This window comes from Silene latifolia, chromosome 3, assembly GCF_048544455.1.
Source record: "Silene latifolia isolate original U9 population chromosome 3, ASM4854445v1, whole genome shotgun sequence".
NCBI lineage: Eukaryota > Viridiplantae > Streptophyta > Magnoliopsida > Caryophyllales > Caryophyllaceae > Silene > Silene latifolia.
Genome location: NC_133528.1, coordinates 85,103,441 through 85,126,824, shown reverse-complemented (window position 1 = coordinate 85,126,824; position 23,384 = coordinate 85,103,441). Strand labels below are relative to the sequence as shown.

Genomic DNA, 23,384 nt, shown 5'->3' with positions numbered 1-23,384 from the left:
TCGTCTACTTGATCATTAAAAATTTCTTGAGTTGATGGAGACAACTCTCCTTCTTTCTTGTCTTGGCCAATGAGGCCATCTTCTTCACTTGTCATGGGTGAGCTTTTCAAGCTCTCATTGTTGCTATTTCCTTGTTCTTTTGATGGAGCATCATCCACTTTCTTTTTCCATTGAAATTCCAACTTCTTCCTATCATCCTTCCGGCTATATATAGTGATCAACCATAAAACATGGCTCATGCAATCGGGGAGCTCTCATGGTTTTGTCAAGATTGAAAGTGATGGTTTCATCTCCCACTTTAAGGGTGAGCTCTCCATGCTTCACATTGATCACCGCTCCCGCGGTGTACAAGAAAGGTCTTCCTAAGATAATAGGAATGTTGGAGTCTTCTTCCATGTCAACAATAACGAAATCCACCGGGATGAAGAATTTTCCAATTCTCACGGGAACATCTTCCCATACCCCTAAAGGTGTCTTTGTTGATCTATCCGCCATTTGAAGCGTGATGTTGGTACATTTGAGTTCTGCCATTCCTAGCCTCTTGCTAACCGAATATGGCATGACACTAACACTTGCCCCAAGGTCACATAAAGCTTTGTTGATTGTAGTGTCACCAATAGTGCATGGAATGGAGAAACTTCCCGGATCCTTGAGTTTTGGAGGTGAACTCCCTTGAAGGATGGCACTACTCACCTTAATGAAGGCAATAGTCTCAAGCTTCCGGATTGATTTCTTCTTCGTAAGGATGTCCTTCATGCACTTCGCATAGGCCGGAACGTGATTGATCAATTCCGTGAAAGGAATCGAGACTTCTAAATTCTTCACAATTTCCATAAATTTTCCAAGTTGGTCATCAAACTTAGGCTTAACTTGACGACTCGGGAATGGAAGTCTAATCACAATGAGCTCCTTCTCTTTGGCCTTTTCTTCACTTTTCTTTGAAACTTCTTGATTGGTTGGTTCTTCTTCCCTAGAGTTTTGCACAACTCTTTCCTTGTCACTAGCTTCCACAACTTCATCCTCAACTTGCTTCTTTGGTCCTTTATATCTCGTACCACTCCTCAAGTGAATGGCACTAACCGTTTCATGTCTTGGGGGATTACTTTGAGGTGGTAATTGCCCCTTTTGTCTTTGAGAGCTTGAAGATGCTAGTTGGGTCATTTGAGTTTCCAACATTTTTGTGTGGGCTAGGATGTTGTTGATGCTGATATCTTTTGCTTGGCTATCTTTTTGCATTTGAGTGAAAAATTCTTGTTGATTCTTTTGCATTTGGAGGACCGCTTTTTGAACATCAAAACCTTGGTCATTTTGTTGATTGTATGGAGTTTGATTTTGATAACCTTGGTTTTGGTTGTAAAAGGGTCTTTGGTTTTGGTTTCTCATGGGAGGTGGGGTGTATGTTGGTTGAGGGTTTTGAACATTTTGGCTTTTGTATGAGAGATTTGGATGGAATTTGGTGTTTTCATTGTAATAGTTGGAATAAGGGGTACCACTTTTGTATGCTTGAAAAGCATTCACTTGCTCATTTGTTCCCCTACATTCACTTTGGTCATGTCCCAAAGTTCCACAATTCTCACATATCCCACTTGGGATGGATGAAGATGCCACCATGGCATTAACATGATGCTTTGGTGATTTTGAGGCTTCTTCAAGCTTAGCCATAGCCTTCTCAAACTTCAAGTTGATGGTATCAATATGAGCACTAAGTTGAGCACCCAATTGAGTAATAGAGTCCACTTCATGTTTTCCTCCTCTAGTAGCCTTGCGGGGTCTACTATATTGTGAATTATGGACCGCCATTTCCTCGATCTTGTTCCAAGTTTGATTATCGTCAACTTCGGTGAATATACTCTTTGATCCCATGTTGAGAATGTTTCTTTAGTCTTCATAAAGACCGTTCCAAAATTGTTGTACCAAGAACCACTCGCTAAGTCCATGATTAGGACATGAGCGGCAAATTCATTTGAATCGCTCCCAAGCTTCATACAAAGATTCTTCGTCCCTTTGCTTAAAACCCGTAATTTGAGCTCTTAGCATGTTAGTCTTTTCCGGAGGGTAGAATTTTTTGTAGAAAGCTAGAGCCAACTTCTTCCAAGAGTCAATTCCAAGAGTAGCCTTATCAAGGCTCTTCAACCATTGTTTCGCGGTACCAATTAGAGAAAAAGGAAATAAGATCCATCGAATTTGGTCTTGAGTCACTCCGGTTTGTGAAATCGCATCACAATAGTCACAAAAAGTCTCCATGTGGGAATGAGGGTCTTCACTAGGCATCCCCCCAAATTGGCTTCTTTCGACTAATTGGATAAATGCGGATTTTGCAATGAAATTTCCAGTTAAGTGTTGTGGTGTGGGAGTTCCATTGGGTAGGTTCTCCTCGGTTGGTATGGAATGTGATGAAAACTTAGGCATTGTGGGTTGATTGTGTGATTGATTTTGTGTTGGGTTCTCCTCACCTTCTCTTGCAAAAGGGTTGATGAACTCAATAGTATTTGGTTGAATATCTACAACCTCACCAATACCTCTCAAAGTATTTCTAGCAAGTCTTCTATTGGTTGTCAAAGTTCTTTCAATTTCGTGATCAATGGGTAACAAGTTACCTTGTGATCTTCTAGACATGCAAAATATCAAACAACTCGAAAACAATTAGAACGAACCTTGAGGATTTTTACTTCCCCAAGGCAAAGAAAGACACAACTAATAACAATCAAATAAAATCAAATCAAGTTAACACCGTCCCCGGCAACGGCGCCATTTTGATGGGTGATGTCGTCGGGTCTCCCAATCAAACACATTTATAATTCTCAACAAACAACTAGTTAGTGGTAAGTCGAGGTCGATCTATGGGACGGTGTGCTTTGGGTTCTAAGTCTATCTATCTCAATTTATGCTAGTGTCACAATTGTTGGGGTTTGTAGTTGTGTTCTAAACTAATGCAAGCAATAAAGTAAAACAAGCAATAAAAGGAAGGATGTAAACAAATGATTAAAAGTGCTAGGATGTCATGGGTTAATAAGGAAATCATGGGAGTTGATCATACAAACATGTTCTCAATTATAGGCAAGCAATTATTGTTGTGATGGGATCGAGTTAGTGTATATCTTACAATCCCTAAGAAGGTTTGGGTCCCGGAGCCGAATCGATTAGATTGTACAACACCTACAAGTCGACTTAATCCTCCTTATTCAACATTATGCATGGTCTAATGAGACTCGAGTTGGTTTATGTCTTACAAGTCTCATTGAAGAGATAGGTGATGGGTGAAAATGCAAGGATTCATAGGCTTAGCATTTCATCAAACATAACATGTGCATAAGTTGGAATCACAACAAGCAAGCAAATAAATTATGTGAATATATTAGATTAAGCATGAATCAATCCCCATGTTGGTTTCCCTTAATTACCCATTAATCCTAGCTAAAGAAACTACTCACTCATGATCAAGTTTAACATGTTAATAAGGTTGTCAATCATACTAACAAAGCCAAACATGATGAACAAGTAAGAAAGATTAACAATAATTAAAGTAAGAGTAAAAGAGATTATACCTATGAAGATGATTCAAAATAATAAAGCAAAGAATAAAAGAAGTACTTGATGATTGATGGAAGGTTGTCAATCTCCCAATAAACCCAAATGATCTTCTAATTACCCAATAATAAACTTGAATTACTCCATAATAAACTTGAACAATAATTAATGAAAGATTAATGTGTAATTTTGTGGAAAGATTAAAGGATAATCTATTCTAATCTACTCCTAATCTAATCTAAGGAAATTTGATTTAATCTAAGAAAGCTTGATTTAATCTAAGGAAACTTGATTAAGAGAGCTTTACAAATGGGGTATATATAGTGGGGATTAGGTCCACAAATTAGGGTTACTAATGGCTTAAATGACGATTAAGTCCTTGAAGAATCGCTCCTCTCAAGAAAAGATGCGGGTCTCCTTTTAGCTAGTCTTTCAAAAAATATGCGCATCCCGAGCGTCTAGGCAGTAGGGACGGTTGGCACTGGAGAGGAATCCGAGCGGCCAAGGGGTCGGGACGCTCGTCCTGTAGCAGGGGGAGACGAGCGGATCAAGCACGGGACGCTCGGATCTTAAGGCCTCAAGACGAGCGTCTTGTCTCAGGGGACGAGCGTCTTGTCTCAGGGGACGAGCGTCTTGAGTCTCGGGACGAGCGGATTGGCAGACAGCTTCTTTATTTGAGCTCGGATTGTAAAACGGACGTCATTTTCTCATCCGGACTCCTATTGGAGTGATTCAAAAGCCTAGATCACTTGATTTTTTGACGCCGTTTCATCTAGCATACTTACAGAGCCAAGGGAGCAACTCTCAGTTTGGTTCCGAGCAATTTCTTCATGTAATGGCTTCCTTGCTTTTCCTCCTCTTGCATACCCCTTATTCTTGTGTTGTTGGCTCTCGTTCTTGCCTCCTCTTCATACTAGTCCATCCAATATCGTCATAAATCTTCCAAATATGCACAGAAGAGGGGGAAATTCTGCCTCATTTATCTCCTTTTCTACAAAACATATGAAATGCACTAGAAAAGCAAATAGAAGGTTTTGACGGATAAAATGACCATGAAATGTTATAATAGTATGAAAAATAGGCTCAATTAGGGGACTAAATGTGTGCAAATAATGTTCACATCAAATATCCCCAAACCGAACCTTTACTCGTCCCGAGTAAAGAGGTGACTAAAACCAGACTTTTATTTAAACTATCTTAATAATATAACCGATGTGAGACAATTAGCGGGTTCGCTTTGAGCTTAGATTTCGGTTACTTGTCGTTAGGAGCACCTAGACCAAAATAATATTTATAACTTCACAAACAACTCTACTACTAGTAAAGAGGTAAGTAAAGGTCGGATCCCAAGGGACGGGTATTGATGTAGGATTTTCGATTGCAAGTAGTGGTGTCTAGGGGTGTCACAATTTGGGTTGAGATAAGAAGATCACTAAGCTAAATAACAATAAAAGTAAACAAGCAAGATGACTAAAATGAGATGTAAACAATTGATTAAAAGCACTAGGGTGTCATGGGTTCATAGGGGATTCATGGGAATTGATCATACAAACATATTCTCAAATTATAAGCAAGCAATTATTGTTGTGATAGGATCGAGTTGGTTTATATCTTACAATCCTAGGAAGGTTTGGGTCCCGGAGCCGAATCGATTAGATTGTACAACACCTACAAGTCGACTTAATCCTCCCTACTCAACTATATGCATGGTCTAATGGGACTCGAGTTGGTTTATGTCTTACAAGTCTCATTGAAAAGGTAAGTGATGGGTAAAAAATGCAGGGATTCATAGGCTCGCATTTCATCAAACATAACATGTGCATAAGTTGAGATCACAACAAGCAAGCAAATAAATTATGAAAACATATTAAATTAAGCATGAATCATCCCCCATGTTGGTTTCCCCTAATTCCCCATTAACCCTAGTTAAGGAAACTACTCACTCATTATCAAGTTTAACATGTTAACAAGGTTGTCAATCATATTAACAAGAAAAACATGATGAATAAATGAAGATGATTAACAATAATTAAAAAGGGATTAAGAGAATTATACCGAATGATAATTCCAAAATAATAATGCAAAGAATAATAGAAGTACTTGATGATTGATGGAAGGTTGTCAATCTCCCAATAAACCCAAATAATCTTCAATTACCCAAAATAAAAGATGAACAATAGAGAAATTAAGGAAATGAGATTTGTATTAAGACTTGATTAAAAGTTGATTACAAGATTAAAGAGAGATTAGAATAATATAAACTACACTAAAGATTGATAAGAAGAACATGATAATCTAATTAGACTAATGGGGTATTTATAGTGGGGATTAGGTGCACAAATTAGGGTTACTAAGGGCTTAAATAACGATTAAGTCCTTGAGGAATCGCTCCTCTCAAGAAAAGATGCGGGTCTCCTTTTAGCTAGTCTTTCAAAAATATGCGCATCTCGGGTGAAGAAAGAAGGGGGCGTGTTTCTCTGAAGGACAATCCGAGCGTCCAAGGGTCGGGACGAGCGGATTGTATGGGTGCTGGACGAGCGGCCTGGCAGCTTGGACGAGCGGCCTGGGGAGCTTCTGGACGGGCGTCCCGAGGGGTGAGACGAGCGGATCTTAGCTCAGCTTCCATTTCTTATTTTCTTCTTTTCTTCTTCCAACAATCCTCCGGGATTTTGTCAGGGATGCAAGGATCTTCTTCATCATTGCCCATCTACTACATTATGTACAAAAGCCTTCTAGTCTTGTCTTCTCTTTGATGCTTGGTCATTAGATTTGATCAATTTAGCTTCATTTTGCCATGAAAATGCAAGGTTTGCACTCCTCTCCTACCAAGGAAACAAAACCTCAAAGAATATGCAAAACAAAGGACTAAAGATAGTAAATGACTCAATTATGCATTAAAAAGAATAGGAACGAGGCTAATTCGGGGACTAAATATGCTCAAATATTGATCACATCACTTAGTCATAATGACAACAATTAGGAGTAGCATGTATGTTTTAAAAAGTGTAGGGGTACCATGTAGAAAGTCAAAAAATGGAGGGGTACCATGTAGAATATCCCAAAGATATATTATGTCGAGATTCATAGGAGATTGTGAAAAGAATGCAACAGAATGGTGCAGGAGAGTTAATGGTACTAAATTGCAGAAAAACATTAAGATTGCGGTATCATTAGCTTGCTTGTATCACATTTGGCTGCATATAAACAAAAGCAGAAAGAAATCAGTCCCAATCAGGCCTGAGAGCATTGCAAAATTGGTGATGGTCGGGATTAGAGGAAGGATCAAAGATAGAATTAAACTTTCAATTAACAGTAGAGATGGAGTTTGGCTGGAAAAATGCAATATATTGCACGTCTTTGCATGGAGTTATTGATCATTTTTCTCTAAGCTTAGTTTTGTAAAGGACTTAATTGATTTATATATTCATCAATATAAGTCTTACATTTCACTAAAAAAACAAAAACATACTTGTTATAAAATATGTTTCATAAAAAAAAATCGTTACTTTTTTTTGTTATGAAATATGTACTACAAAAAATCAGTGTCTGCTACCATCCTCCCCCTCTGTCATATCCATTATGGCCACCGGACAACCCAGTCCACCGCCAAGAATCGAACACCGATAACCCGATCCGGCCCCGCCCTACCCCCCCTCTCTCTCTCTCTCCCATTCCTCGCCCTCCCTTTTCACGGCCGTCCAACTGCCACCTCCCTTTCGCCGGCAGCCAACCCCATTTCACTTACGTAGACGACGCGCCAACAACCACCACCAACTCCCAATCCCTTCACCATCACACCACCACGAATAAAAACAACCCTAAATGATTTTAACATAATCCCTAAATTAATTGTAAAAGGCATATGAGATGACTAAACATGTGATTTGATGTAATTTGATAGATTTATGAGATTTTAATATTACAATATGGGATAACTAAGTTTGTAATTTGTTAGTAGAATAAGGGTATGCAAATAGAAAATATTACAAAAGTATTGTGTTAAGTAAAAAACATACTGCAAAAAGAAGGGACTCTTTCCACTCTTTTTTCCACACCTCGAAATCCCCAAAGCTCATCCTTAATAACAACCAACCAACCTAAAAAACCTCCCATGAATCTCAAAACTTCTTCCCCCATCCCCGTAAAACACCGAATCTGGTGTTCTTGGGGTGGGAGAAAGACTTTCAAGGCTTCGGGAGGGCCTTTTAGAGTTGGGTAGTGGTTGTTAGAAGGGGTAAGGTGAGAGTCCGACCGATACGTGGGTGGGCAGGCTCGTCGATGAGTTCACTAGAGAAGACCACCATCGAGTCGCCCCGAGATTTACGTCAGTGGTGTTACGGCTCTGAAGTGATGGTGGGAGTTTGAGGTGGTCATTGAGAGTTTGAGGTGGTCATTGATTTTTAGTCAATTTGATTTCATTGTTTTACCTATGCATAACCAAAGTTTACAATTAATTTTTTGATCCTACTTTGATTCTCGTTTCCTTTCCCGGTCGCGAACCAAACCCCCTTTAGGCTCCGTTTGGCACGACATTTCAGGTAGCTTATTTGACCAAAGTAGCTTATTTGACCAAAATTTCAGCTACCTGATTTTTTTGCAAGTGTTTGGCAAGTAGCTTATTTGGTCAAATACTCCCTCTATACCACACCAATGGTAACATTAACTTTTTCACACTTGTCGAGACACGTTTTGCAACGTAAATATCTTTTGTTACGCATTATTAAAAATTATAAAAATTTGATATTCTTATAGCATTCATGACGATAAATCAAACAAGATCTCACATGACTATATTTTGTCTTATAGATTAAGAATAATATCGAAGATTCCCTACGACCACGAATAGTGGCAAAACGGTCAATGTTACCATTGGTCTGGTATGGAGGGAGTAAGGTACCTGAAATGAAATGCTACCTCAGGTAGCATTTGAGAAATCAGGTACCTGAAATGACTTGATTTCTATTTTGTACCATTTTATTTTATAATATTAAATAATTTTTATATCCTTTTACGTCATTTTACCAAAATCAGCTACCTTTTCAGCTAATTTGCCAAACACGCTTTTATATAATCGATTCACCTTATCACCCTAATTTTCAATACCTTATCGATTCCTTTTCGGTTTGATTAACTTTTCGCCACCTACCTTTTCGGTTTATTCCTTTTCGGGTAGTTTTCTTAAAACAGTCTTAAATTAATTACTCAATTACTCTCTACTTTATTAGCTTGGTGTTGCCCAAACCCGTTAGACAACCCACCATAATCTTCGACCGCTAAAAAATGCAAGTCCTCCCAACACCAACCCCGCTGTCACTCTCTCTACCCACCACCACCACAACCAAACTCCACCTGTCCCTCCGCTCCTCAACCTTCATAACCTCACCACTATCTCTCATCCCAAATCTCTTCACCCTCACCATCTCTCGTCCCCCGTCGACCCTCATCCGCATGGGCGGCGGCCCCAGAACCTTCCCTGGCGGCGTCTCTAAGTGGCAGTGGAAACGAATGCAATCAAAGAAAGCAAAACAACTCCTCAAAGCTCGTCTTGCTCGCGAACGCCATATTTACGAGATGCGTAAGCGTGCTGAGCTTAAGGCTGCTGTTTCTGAGCTTGAGCGCCCTTGGGAACTTGTCAAGAAGGCCTCTCCTACCACTTCCACCTTGTTCTCTGTTGGCGCCGATGAACAGTTGAAGGTATTATTACTCCCTCCGTCCCAATCATTTATTCCCTCACTCCGGGTTATTTATTGTATGTCAAGTGGACCAAATTATGTATGGAGAATCAAATTGTCCGTCAAAAGGCATTTCCAAAATAGAAAGGTAGACAGACAATTGACCAAAACCCCCAAAATGGAATAGGTAAACAATTGACCAGGACGGCCGGAGTTTAATTTTATGAAATCACTAGGCTATCTATGGATAATTTTGTAGTTGGAGTTTGCATTGCATTTATTCCTGCTAGTATGTGTTTTGAACAGGTGTTGGCTGACAGGTTTCAGAAACCAGGGGGATTTGATATGTGGACGGAGAATGATGGACCGCAAATATTTGTGACCCCGGACGAGGGGCTTCCTACTGCTAGGTTTTTCCCTAAAGGGGTTGTTCATAGTATTAGGCCTTATGAAAGGATTGATAATGGCAATGTTGGGGGTTCAAGTGGGGCTGAAAGTTCGGATTTTGCTGGTTCAAAGACTGAAAATAAGACTGGTGTTGTAAAGAGGAAGAATGGACATAGGAAGAGGATTCTTGCTTCAACTTCAAGGGATGACAAAATGATGGAGTCAAGTGATGGCAATTCCCGTGTTTCGATTTCAAAGCCGTCTTCTAATGGTGTGGATAGGAGTGATTCAAGAGGGGTTAGGTCGAGAGGTGGTGTATCGAGGATGGATGGAGATCGAAAGAGTGTTGATAGAGAAAATGGGAGTAACAGGAGATTGATGGATTCAAGGCAAGGAAGCCGAGGTTTGGAAGGAGGAAATAGAAGCTTTAATACAAGAAAGGATGGTAGCAAGTTGTCTGGTAGAGGGCAGAATTTCAGAAGATCAATACGTTTGAATTCTGAAGATGTTTATGATATGAGTGTGCAAGGTGATGGAAGTTATGGTTTCGGTGGGAGTGATCAAGATGATAGAATTAGTTCCCAAGTCTATGAGAAGAAGATGATCAAATCTAACTTTAGTGAATGAACTCAAGGAAGGTAATGGGGTTGTTAAACACTAATTTCTGGTTTGCTGGAAGGCATCGCGGTGAATGGCTGCGTGAAGTAGATAAAAGCATGACAACCAGCTCAGTTTTTCAGATGCTTCTCAAAAACATGCTTTGTACAAGGTCTTCTTCTATCTTCAGACTTTTATTCCCTACCTCATGTACATTAACATGAAAATGCTGGTTTTAAACATCTGAAAAGATGATGTATATTAATAGTGGAGCTTGAATACGGTGATCCTATTGAATGATCAATTATAACCATTGCTTCGAGATGTCATTCCACTTGATTGTTATATTGTTATATTGATGGTTTATTTTTCATAGGAAAACTTGTGGTCTTTAGACGTACTGCCGGCATGATCTTTTTATAAAAATAAGGGATATTCTAAGTTGTACCCGGAGGCCGGAACTATATACTATAGTCTATAGTGTGACTTTCTTAATTGTCCTTGTTAACTTAATTCGTTAGTTGATCTATTAATTCAATCATTCAGCCAACCAGTTGCCTATTAATCCGTCCATTTACCTATTAGCCCACCCCAATTACAAGTTTACTCGCCCAATAATCTATGAGCCTCCCCAATAATCCATAAAACCTTCATCGTCACTTCAGGTTTCATGGAAGGGTATCAAAGATTGTGTGGTTGGTTAAAAGGTGGTTTGATAAAAGAAGATGATGTGATGTTAATGAGTGATAATTGAGGTTAAAGGAGGGTTGTTCGAGAGGTAGCGAGTGAACAGAGAGTTGAAGGAGGTTATGCTAAGTATGGAGTTAAGGGGTACACCGTCGATAATAAAAAGGGCAGAGGCACAACTTTGAAAACCCCAATACTCCGGGGTACAACGTAGAATTTCCCTTAAAATATAAAAGTGTGCCTCTTGCCTTTCAACTTTCAAGCTATGTTACTCCGACTCTATGTAATCTCGCATGCCAATCTTTGACTCTGGTTCTCAGAAATGAGTGACACGTTGACAATTCAATTTAGGTAAAGAGAAAATGGTACTCTTCAGTTCAGAAATACCTTCCACTTCTGTCATTTGGTGTGTATACAAGAATTAAGCCGGATTAGAAATAACGAACTTATGTTTTTTGTTCCTTTTTTTTTTTGCGCCTCAAGAACATATTGCCTTTGACGTGCTAAAAACAACGGTAACACAAGTAGGGGTGTTTCTAGTTATTATACTTCAATTCTTCTATGCCTTGACTAAGCAAGGTATTTTTGCGACAAATAAGAGAGTAAAGTTTCATAAAATAACCCAGTCCTACTTGTGGGTAACCCTGTATGTCATCCTTCCACCTAGCTTGAGTAACAACTAGGGATGGCAATGGGTAGGGTCCACCCAGACCTGGATCCGGACCCGAGATTTTCCCTTTGGACCCGTACCCGACCCAGACCCGCAAGGGTCTAAAATTTGAGGACCCATACCCGGACCCTATGGGTAAGGGTCGGGTCTGGGTCTACCCGTGGGTCCGAGTTTCAACCAGTTTAATAGCAGGATTAACAGTTATGGGGTCTATAATATTAAAAAAAAAATTCATACTACTTTAACATTATGAGTTTATTAATCTCTATTGTACACTACCAAATCCAATATACATATCAAAGAGATTAAAAAAGACAAAGAAGACCTAAATTAATTTTACCTCCTAATACATGTGAAAGAATCAAACTCGGAACCCTAAAATCAATATCGTACTTGATAGCCGTCTCCATCTGACCGTCGCTGGCTGCCGTTAATGGTGGTTTTCGGTCGCCGCCTATTAGAGAGGTGGTTGTCAGTCGCGTATCAGTACTGTGGTGGTGGTTTCTTTGTGTCAGTGGTGAGTGGTGGTATTGTCAGAAGAGTTTGGTTGAGTTTTATCACTTTATGGATGAGGGAAGAGAAATAGACTTTAGTTGCTTTGGTTTCTACGGTCTCCCAGTATGAATTCAGAAAAGTTGTGATTTTAATTTTTTTTTTTTTTTTAATAAAGGGTCTAAGGGTCGGGTATGGGTCTCATAACTTAGACCCGGACCCGAAATATTTTCTTAAGACCCATATCCGGCCCATACCCATTGGATCTGAAAAAATGAGACCCATACCCGACCCATTTCCGACCCACTGCCATCCCTAGTAACAACTTATGAAATGTGTTTTTGTTTGGGTTCTTTATTGTTGATCTTTCATGGTGGAACCCTTGGTCAACCATATGGCTCCTAATTGTTGGTCTGCTCATTTTACCATTGGCATGGTTCTATGAGGCTTTGCTAGCGATGGCAGTCCCACCCTTACCCTGTGGATATCCATCCACCCGAAATTAAATGGGTGGGATATGGATGACGAATGTTTTTCGAATTTAGGGTAGGATATGGATATGGGTGAATTTAGGGTGGGATATGGATTATCGTCTCTCACCCGCTTAACCACCCTGTGGATATCCGAAACATTTATAATTAATTTTTTATTAAGTTAATAATTATTTAGGTCATTAACGATTTCCCTTCAAAATTATATTACTTGTGTTTATGTGGATATTGTTATTTTCACTAATCAAAGTAACTTACTTTTGTTAGTTTAATCAATAATATAATGCGTTGGTGGTTTTTTTTGTAGTTGTCGTGGCGTATTTGTATGGCCACTTACTTTGCAAAGACACTTTGTTGTTGGATATATACTGGGTTGTTATTTGCTAACACATATTGTTACTTGAATTATGTATGCCTTTTAATTTTATCGCCACAATTTTTTTACGATATATTATCTTTAAATTTTATAAGCCGTGAAAATATCCAACGGATACCCGCTCCACCCGCTTCACCCGGTGGATATGGATATGGATGAATGAAAAAATATTAAATGGATGAGGGTGGGATATGGATGACCATAAATTAAATGGATATGGATATGGATATGGCTCCACCCCATCCATATCCCACCCATTGCCATCCCTAGGCTTTGCTTCTGTGGGTTATGGGAGACTAGTGCTGTGCGTCAAAGCTAGAGGTGGCAAACGGGTCAATCGGATCAGTTTCGGTTCGGGTTCTTTCGGATCGGGTTATTTCGGTTTATCTTTTTTTTCGATTTCAGTTCGGTTCAATTCAGGTTGGATTTAGTGTTCACTTTTAATCGGTTGTAGATATTTCGGGTTGGTTCAGGTTCGAGTTGGGTCAATATCGGTGCAAATAAGGTTCGAGTCGGGTCAATATCAGAGCAGATGAGATTCGAGTCAGGCCATAATCGGATCGGATGTCAAGGGATTAGGTCTTTACTCAAAAGATTGGATATAATACGAATAATTTTTTTTAAAAAAAAGTAATAAATAATGTTTTTTTGCATAACTATGATATAATATTAATTTATTGACGTCAAAGGGGTGACACTCATGTACAAAAAGACACCCTAAATGTGACGCCTAGATACATTCGGGTCATTTCGGGTTTCAATGTTGGATTTATGTCATCAATGTACGGGTTGAAATCGGTTACGGTATATATCGGTTCAGATTAAAACAATTCAGGTTGAAACAGTTCAGGTTCATTCGATCTTGGGTCTATTTCGGATATTACAAATTCGGTTCGATTTCGAATCAATTCAGTCGATCGAGTTTCGGGTGAAGTTCAGTTATACCTTTCGGGTGTACGATCAGGTGTCGATTCGGGTATTTTCGATCGGTTTTTCGGGTTCGGTATACTTTTGCCAGGTCTAGTCAAAGCAGAGTCTCGTATTCTGGTAGTTGTAATCATATTTCATATATGATGTCTACGTGTCAGTTGTTGACAGTTATTATGTAGGTCTTTTGACACTTCCATGATCATGTAGAACAGAGGTATGTCAGGTTGACAAGCTTCATGGAGTTTTTCGCTAAGATCAACAATCGCATTCAGAAAAGCGTACTACCGATTCATGTGCGGGCCTGATGGAGTGGTGGTCATGGTATGTGGCCTGTATTTTAGGCTTCATCGTTTTAGATATTCCCCTTGCCTGAATATTGCAGTCCCTGGAAAATTTCTGATCCTCACTGGTTCGTGGTTTTTGGGGAAATAATGAGTTCTAATCTCGATCCTCACAATCACGATTGATATAGAATTTGGATTCTCAGAATTGGTCATCACAACTCAGGCGCCGGAGCTACATAGGTTACATGGCTTGCCAGTGTCACCGTAGATTTCAAAATTATTGTACCACAAAGGATAAAGAATAGGACTTTTCGGGATCGGGGACAATGTTAATTTGGCTACATATTTTACAGGACTTTTGGCTACGTATGTACTGAATTCGGTATGAAAGTTGTCAGGCGTCGACAACTTCTCTTTTGTTATGCCTCCGTTCTGGCCTAGTCTCGGTTGTCATGAAACATCCAATGTCGTTTCAATTGTCGTCGTAAAACCAGGTGACAGTGTGGTCAAGATACAGAAGGAATTGAAATGAAGAAAAGGCTCAAAGCATTCAAGCAAAAGGTGGTCCAGTAAAATCCCAAGATAACTTGGCTGTTAAAAGTGCTATATACACAGTATTATTATGTAGCACCAAAATAATGTGATAACAATTCCGTCAACTGGCAAACTTTCCATACTATTTAATTCTTCCAAATGATCAATTTTATCAAGGTCTTCAAATCATATCACAAAGTTCCCAATCCTCGTCCAAAAGCGGCTTTTGTGCTCTAGCTTCGTAAGAGCTAACAAATTTCTCTCCATCGCTTCTTGGTGACTGACATTCATCTGACAATATCCTTTTGGGTGACTCACCAATAAAAACTGTCACATCTGAGAAAGAGCTGTTTTGGGAGAGAGTACTCCTCAAGGAGGCAGTTCGATTCAAAGAAGTTATGCTCTTCAATGAAGTCATGCTTTTCAATGAACCTGTACTTTTCACTGATGAATTTGACAGTGACGTGCTGAGAGAAACACGGTTGTCAAAATTTTCTTTCAGAGACTTGACATTCTGACAGATAACTGAGATTTCTCCCCTGAAAAACCCATTCACAATGCATATTCCTTAGATATTAGACATAATTCCAATCACATCATACAATGCATACCATTTGGTATTTTTAAATTATCACAATACTATTCACATATCTGATCATTTCTTATTCATGTCCAACCAAATGTTGAGATATTGTTGATAATGAACCCTGTATTTTAACAGTTAAAATTAGGGAACATTAATGAAGTTGATGTATACATAATTACGTATCAACAAATCAGTCACTTACAAAGCACGACTGTTCTAGGCAACATCTACTCCTCTTCTGACATAATCAAATCGAACCCTTACCCTTTGTTTTGATGGAAAGGGAAGAATACTTCACCTGGTTTGTATAGCAAGTTGGATTAAAGGATAGGGCATGGAGGAATCTATTTTATTTTCTACACAGCAAATTAAAATATTTCACCCTCCCTCCCTCCTACAAAATTCCCTCCCCTCCATCCCCCCTCGTACTAGTGTATCCAAGCAAACCATTAGTTTGAAAATCTTTGGAGGGTGTGCGTTCACCAATGGACAGTTCTAAAGGATGATTCATGTCAGCCGACCCGAAATCATTTTGGGATTAAGGCTCTGATGATGTTGTTGTGGTGACTGAGCACAAGCCGACTCACAAGTCACAAGCAAAGAGTGTTTCAACTTTAGAAGAGACTTCAATAAAAAAATGCCACCTACGGATTGTCTTATTCCAAACACCTTTTGGTTTCAATGTTTATAATCCACATATGACAGCAACAAGTGCCAATATGGACTCAGCCCTTCAAATTGTGACAACGTGTTCCGAATCCCACATGAATAACGTAAGAGCATTGATATACCGACTAACACAGACAAAATCACCTTATCTTTAGAAATAAGGTGAATCTTATCTGATATGTTAGAACCTTCACAAGATATATGGAAAGACAGCCACAAAAAGTAGAAAACAGAAAATAAACAGCCAGGTGAAGTGAAAACATCTGCAGGAAAAAAAGGAAGTCACAGAAAAACTTACTGCAATACATCAAGAACTTGACCCTTTTCCATAAGGAAGTCCCTTAGCTGCAGCAAAGTAAGAGATGGATAAGCTAAGTCAAAAAATTCATTTGTCTATGAGAAAGAATCTGCATTGTATTCCCTATGAAGAGCTAATAAAACACAGCACATAAAATGAAAACCAATTCTACCTTTGCATTCTCTTCAGCTTCTTGTTGTAACAGTTTGGAATCTTGTACAACTTTCTCCATGATAACCTCTTGCTCAGCAAGAGCACCTAGTGCAATCGCTTGCTTTTCAAACATCTCTTTCTCAGATGCTCTCTTTTGTTCCTCAGCTATAGCTAACCGTTCAGCAAGATTTTTTCGCATCTATGGGAAAAAAAATCAATCAAACTTGGTCCTTTATTGATATTAGGCCAACTCCCACAATAGGGGAATGCTAGACTTTTAAACACACCAAAATCGAGCATAATTCAAGGTAACCATGAGCATGTAGCAATGACCAACGATAAATCAATCAAACAAAACAAAAATAAAATAATGTTGAGTATAATCGCGTGACAACGTACACACGAAGCTCATACAACTGTAAGCCACACAATGTATGAAAAATCTCTTTACAAGCACGTCCAAGAGAAACATCATAATATGCATGTTATCAGCAGCTTATTGAGTTTAAAAAAGAATTCAGAAATTAAGTGTCCTTTAAGCTGAACAAATATTTTGTGTCACGCAAACTGTGGTCTAAACTGTAAGGTGCATTCATAACCTAATTATTGCATATCCCCTTTGTTTCTTATTATATGTCATTGCCATGATAAGGACCGCTCCTACTTGACCATCAGTATTTGTCAAAATATGAGGAAAAAACTAATATATACTGTATATTTTCTTTTTTTTTGGTGAATTTAATATATGTTTTCTTGAAAGCAATTTAACTACAAATGGAATGGCGTTACTTGCACAAATTCTTGATGAAATACTTGTATGAAACTAAATTCTTTGTTTTGAGGGAGGGATTTAAAGGAAAAGGAACGGGAGGGATTTAATTTCCCTTGTTTGCTTAGCAGAAAGGTGCGGAGATAACCAGAGAAATCTATTCTTCCTAATCCGACATAAAATCATAATCCCATGGAATTTTTTTGGGAGAGAGCTCTCTTGCTCATTTCCTCTCCATCCCCCTCCCCTCCCAAGCACTCTTCTTTATGTATCGACTTTCCTTGAACAGTTCAAAACATAAATATTTATAAAAAATGGAGAACTATATTACAACAAAATGTTCTCAAATCATTGACAAGGTCATTATTTTATTGGTGAGAGGGGGAGAGATATCCATAGTCAATATATAACATAAGAATGGTGTAAAGCCGCACCTCATCAAGAACCAAAAGAGATTTATCTTTTTCATCCGACAGACCGATAAGGCGAGATTGAAGTTCTTTTACTTCAGTAGCCAGAATAGACTTTTCACCATAAACTTCACCAGCATGCTGAACATATAAAATGGAAGATGGCACAAAAATGCTAATATCAGAATTACAAAATTCCATCAGAAACAATTGGGTTTCATGTTAACGGAACAACAAACGCATACCATATCATTAGCCTCTTTTGCATGTATCAACATCTTTTTAATTTCTTCCACCTTTTCAATTATGTCCAACCCTCCCCTGGCAGCAGCTGCTTTAGCCTTTTCTGCTTCGTTTTCTTGATGTTCCACTTCCTCCATCAACTTAACGACAGACTCCATAGCTGAACCGACAACGTTCTGCGGGATGTTTTTAAACATATACAACAACATCAGAGCCTTAATCCCAAAATGATTTGGGGTCCGCTGACATGAATCATCCTTCAGAACCGTCCATGGGTGAACGCACACCTCAAAATGCGAATAAAAAAGGGAAAATGAAAAACCAAAGGGAGAGCGAAAATGTAATGCAAAGTCCAGGCAAACTTACAGGTTTTAAAAATCGAATTCCGGATTTCTTTTATAAAAACTTAAAATTTAAATCGAGAGAAAAGATTAAAACGATTTTGAAAACCGAAATAGAATTACGGATCCGGAATGCCTTAAAAGTAAACCAAGTAAAATATATAAGAAAGTGGTTGGTAAAAAAAGTGTAATAGAGGAGAGAAGAACAAATAATTTAATTTTTTTAAATTAAATAAAAACACTAAATATGTCAAAAAAAAACATCAAATACTATAACAAACATATATATGTTTTTAAACATATACTGAAATAAATTGCTTAGAGCTTCAAATCTAACAAGATCCACACTACAGGACCTCTTTTACCAGTCCGTGTCTAAGTCTCAGAGCTGTAACAAACAGTTCCTACTGCTTCCAGGAAATCAACCCTAATGCTTCACTACACCAATCATTTAATTTCTGTCTAGAACATTGTCATAATCAATAATTACATCCATAGACAAATGTCAGCTATACATAAAGTCAATGACAGCTAAAATGCACGCAGAGTGCATAGTGCAATAGTGCAATAAGCCACAATTCATAAGGTATTAACTAAAATGCACGCGGAGTGCATAGTGCAATAAGCCACAGGAAGTGAATATTAGACTCCAAAAAACAAACAGTCTTTATTGCTGTACTTTATAAAGCCAGGCCCCTTATTTTCATCACTAGTATACTCGAAAAAAAACCTCAAATTGAATGTACCTTGTAGTTTTTTGCTTCGTCAATTATGTCCTCAAGAAGATTTACTCTGCATATTTGTCCTGACTGTGTCACAATAGTACTCAACGATGTCTCACTCTCAGCAGCAACGGCATCAGTTTCAGGGAATTCTAATACAAATTCAGAGTCTAAAAAGGCATCAATATCTTTTTCATTAGCATGTGTAGAAGTAGAGTTGCTATTGGCTTCTGGGTGTGAATTCCAACTCAATGCACCTGGCATCTGATCTTCGAAAGCACATTCTGTCGAGACTACACATTCTAACGAGTTGCAATCATATGGCTGCTTCTTAAGAGAGTCTGAGACAGGAGCTTGTTCAAAATCAGAAGATGAAATACCATCACTGTGTTCCGTCTGCATGTTCTGAACATTACCTGGGCTTACATCAGCTTCATCGTCTTTAGCAGTAACAGAGGGTAACAAGGCATTAACAGTCATATTAACATGTCGATCAGTTTCTATGTCACGCAAGGGAACAGAAGAAACACCCTCAAGGTTGACCAATGGCTGACTGTCATTTGCATCATAAAAGGATAAAGCTGAATCATCTTCAAGATTGTGACCATCATTCAGCAAAATGGAAGCAGTACCAACATTCTCGGAATTTGATCCCACCGTAGAACTTGCATTACATGTGTCAGCCGTTTTACCCTCGTCTTCAACTGCACACAAAGAAATCAATCATATACTGTGTAAGGCACTAAATCACTCGACCATATAAGCTAGAATGGCCATATAAAAGGCATAAACTGATGTCTCTACTCCCAAAGGTCATTTGGGACACACGGCTACAACATATGCATCTGCTACCTAGCCTCAAAGTATAACGTGAGCTGAATGATAATGTAGGCACTTACAGAATTAGAAAGCACCCGACCTCTAATTCATAAGAACAAAAGCTTGCGTTCGCAACAATAAAAAGTTGTGCCAGATTCCAAAGATCAATCAATAACATGATTGACTTTTGTTAATTTCAAAGTGTTCATAAAGCAGGAGAGTTCGTAATAGCCCCTCTAGGGACACATTTGTTTTTCGAATTATGGAATTGATATGAAATAAGTAACATCCTATTTCCTCCAAAAGCTTTCATTAATCCTTTTACGCTGATTCACTAAGATATTCGAATTGCATTTATAGAAAACGAATTTCAATGTAATGCTAACACCGTAACACTATTCCCACTCCTACCCTAACCCACCGTCAGCCTCCACCGACCAATCCACCATGCCCAACTACCAGCACCACACCATCAGCCCTCCAAAATCTTGACCACCACGAGCACCCCACCACCAGACCTCACAACTCGACCCACCACTATCACTCCAATACAAACACCCAACCGCCATCCTGAAACCTGACCCGCCAAATCCTAGACCACCGACAACTTGACCACACTGCCACTTGACCCATCCTATTACAAGCTCATTTTGATTACTGCAAATTCTGACCCTTACCAACAGAAGCAGGAGAATCAGGTTTGTCACTGGTGTATGGGAGAACATCAGTTATAATATATTCCACAGCTGCATCAGGATCCTTTGAATGTTCTATCGCCACGGCTTTCAATAAGCGAGTATCCACCTTTAGATGCCAAAACAAAACCCTCATTAGTGCAAATAAAATCACTATGTTTCCAAATTAAGAAAGTAATACGAACATTAACACCTGATCAAACTATATAAACCATTCCAGGGCAACTCATACAAAAAGACGGTAAGTAAAATTCGTTATTTCTGTAATGGAGTGAGGGTTTGACTCTTACGAAAAAATTCATTATTTCTGTAATTTTCAACCAAAATAAAATCTATGTAGAGTTCAAAATTATACTCCATTGTCTCTATAACATCTAAATTAAGACAGCAACACTGATTACAATATAAAAAAAGAAGATTATCACAATTACAATATGTTTTAGACTTTAGATTGAGGTGAACCAAGTTTAAGAATAATCGAAGCGTTCAGTCACACTGTGTTTAGTAACTCTTTCCTACGTTAAGCTAGGTTTAACGAAACTTATTCGGGAAAAAACTTGTAAGAAAATAAACATTCTCCCTAAAACTAAACCACAATAAAAAGGGGTGATTTCCTTACATAATGCTAAGAGATAAATTAATTCTCATCATATGGCTACTTGAAACATAATTCTCACCATATAGTTAAGCTAGGATAGGATAATCCAAAGCTAAGGAATGGAAAAAACAATAAAATTGAATTTTCCGTAAGTATTGTCTTGTAAACAAAATTATTCCCTACATATTGCTACTTTAATTTCTAATTACAATTATGATAAAAGAATTTAAAAATGTTTTTTTTATTTATGTGTATTAATATTACGTAAAAAATACTCGTACTTTTTTCATAGCTTTATTTATATTTTGTGTCCGAAATAGTCTGATTAAAATTTAACATCGAAGGTAGTACATGTCCGAGTTATAATTCATCTTTTTTTTTTTTTGCAATAAGCCATACATCAAGTGTGAATTGTAAAAAAAATCAAAAATGTTTGGCTTATTGCAAAATAATAAAAAATAATAAAAAAAAAAACTAACGGTTGCAAAAAGAAAATGATGAAAAGATATATCGGGCACACAAAATAAATCTATGAAAAAGTTGTTTTTAAACTAATATTAATATACTCAAATAAAATAAAATATTTTAAATTCTTCTATCATAATTATAATTATAATTTTATTATTATATAATATTATATGTCAAATAATTATAATATATACCTAAATATGTCTTCTTAAAATTAAAAAATAAATAAAAATCAAAGTAGCAATATATAGGGAATAATTTTCTTGTAAGACAATACTTATAGAAAATCCAAGTATATGTTCTTTCCGATCCTTTTACATTGGGTTATCCAATCCTACCTTAACTATATGGTGAGAATTATTTTTCAAGTAACCATATGGTGGGAATGATTTTATCTCACAGCATTATGCAAGGAAATCACCCAATAAAAAGAAATAAAGAGAAAAGGCAAAAAATTCCTTCCAACCAAGGAAACAAGGTCAGTATCAAGTAAGTCTTCACAAGATCAAAGACTTATTCTTTGACAATTTATATATAATTTACAAGCCATCAAATACATAAATAAATTAAAATTAGGGTTTTGTGATAAAAAAAACAGTAGCAGAAGGAGCAGTGAGTAATCCTGGAAGAAACCCATTATCGAGTATACAGCATAATAATTATGAATGATTAATAAAAAAAAATAGCAAAAATACCTGAGGAAAAAGGTCTTTCAAAGTCTGATAGACTGAGTTGAAACCCATTATCGAGTACGGGCGTAATAATCAAACTGCATAATTCAATTCAATTCAACAAATAAACAAAATCCATCAAACAAAGTATGATTAAACCAAGTTAGAAGATGGAAAATTCAGATCATACCAACAAACAAAAAAGATGATTGCTTTAACCCAAGAAATATACAAAACACAAAAACTCAATTAATTGATTAATTAATTAATGAAAATAACAAGTCAGTCTGAAATTGAGGGGATGAAGATGGCGATTCAGGGACGAACCTTGGAATTTTGCGAGGAAGAGGATCGACCCAAAACTAAATCAATCAATTAATTAATTAATTGAGGAGATTAAAGCCACGTTTGTGTTATTTGTACCCTTTTTTTCTACAAGGTTTAGTGTTCTAGTCTTTCTACAACTTGTATTCCAAGTCTCCAGACTCCACCCTTCCATCTTCCCAATAATTAGACTGTTTTTTTTAATTCAATAATAATTAAATTACTTTCCTTAGCTCGCTTAATTACCTATGGAGTATTTTTTTTTTTTTTTTCTAGATATTATTGGACAATGAATTATTCTCACATGTAAATTTGTTATTGTGGATTATGTCATATTCACATTAACCAAACAAATAAGACACGATCAACCATGCATCATGTTAATAATATCCATTACAATAATATCAAATAAACATCAAACATAAAGTAAAAAGCGGCTACAATATGCATAAATGAGAGTATAAATTACCGTCTTGCAGAGATTATAGTCGGGGCATACAAAATAAATGGTTTAAAGTACTCGCTTTTGTTCATCCAGACTCCAATTTGAGCAATTCAAAGCATAGATCACTTAAATTTTTCATGTCACTGTATTTATGATATTGTAATAAGCAAAAAAAAAAAAAAAAAAAAAAAAAAAAAAAAAAAGGACACACGGGTCAATCGACCTACAGATGAAGTCGATCCACTTTCGTGTTTTTCGTGTCTAAATTAACGCATCAACATTAAGTATTTGCATACATATATACATCATAAAGAATATGAAACCCAACTTTATATACATGATAAAATAGCATAAAAAATCAAATTAATAACATGAATATTCAATTATATAAACAATAGTGATATTTACACTGTTCCGATCATTTATTTACCATTGAATTTTGCACAAAGACCAAGGAAAAGGGGATGACCATCTAGGTAGCACGGACACTTCTCCTAATCCGTCGTCGTGTCCGATACCGTGTCG

The 23,384-nt window shown here is 37.5% G+C and overlaps 2 protein-coding genes and 1 non-coding gene across 3 annotated transcripts; 2 read left to right on the top strand and 1 right to left on the bottom strand.

Annotated features, from left to right (window-relative positions):
* Positions 1 to 1,930: 1,930 nt before the first annotated feature.
* Positions 1,931 to 2,037, top strand: LOC141650886 (small nucleolar RNA R71). The gene has a single exon (XR_012546896.1). It is a non-coding gene; the product is annotated as a small nucleolar RNA R71 (small nucleolar RNA).
* A 6,715-nt stretch (positions 2,038 to 8,752) lies between these two features.
* On the top strand, positions 8,753 to 10,506 carry LOC141647751 (uncharacterized). Its single transcript, XM_074456069.1, has 2 exons — positions 8,753 to 9,222; positions 9,507 to 10,506. The coding sequence occupies exons 1-2, from the start codon at positions 8,809 to 8,811 to the stop codon at positions 10,212 to 10,214; spliced, it is 1,122 nt and encodes a 373-aa protein (XP_074312170.1). The 5' UTR covers positions 8,753 to 8,808; the 3' UTR covers positions 10,215 to 10,506.
* A 4,157-nt stretch (positions 10,507 to 14,663) lies between these two features.
* Positions 14,664 to 22,754, bottom strand: LOC141647750 (uncharacterized). Its single transcript, XM_074456068.1, has 9 exons — positions 22,418 to 22,754; positions 22,115 to 22,188; positions 20,336 to 20,462; positions 18,864 to 19,543; positions 17,779 to 17,952; positions 17,558 to 17,674; positions 16,374 to 16,553; positions 16,202 to 16,248; positions 14,664 to 15,187 (listed from the first exon to the last, which is right to left on the bottom strand). The coding sequence occupies exons 2-9, from the start codon at positions 22,160 to 22,162 to the stop codon at positions 14,830 to 14,832; spliced, it is 1,731 nt and encodes a 576-aa protein (XP_074312169.1). The 5' UTR covers positions 22,163 to 22,188; positions 22,418 to 22,754; the 3' UTR covers positions 14,664 to 14,829.
* Between the last annotated feature and the right edge of the window lie 630 nt (positions 22,755 to 23,384).

Coding starts and splice junctions, on each gene's coding strand:
- LOC141647751 (XM_074456069.1), top strand. CDS start 8,809: ATGCAAGTCCTCCCAACACCAACCCCGCTGTCACTCTCTCTACCCACC. Junction 9,223..9,506: donor GCGCCGATGAACAGTTGAAG/GTATTATTACTC, acceptor TGTTTTGAACAG/GTGTTGGCTGACAGGTTTCA.
- LOC141647750 (XM_074456068.1), bottom strand. CDS start 22,162: ATGGGTTTCAACTCAGTCTATCAGACTTTGAAAGACCTTTTTCCTCAG. Junction 19,544..20,335: donor TGATTCTCCTGCTTCTGTTG/GTAAGGGTCAGA, acceptor CTTTGTGTGCAG/TTGAAGACGAGGGTAAAACG. Junction 16,249..16,373: donor AAGCTGAAGAGAATGCAAAG/GTAGAATTGGTT, acceptor ACTTTGCTGCAG/CTAAGGGACTTCCTTATGGA.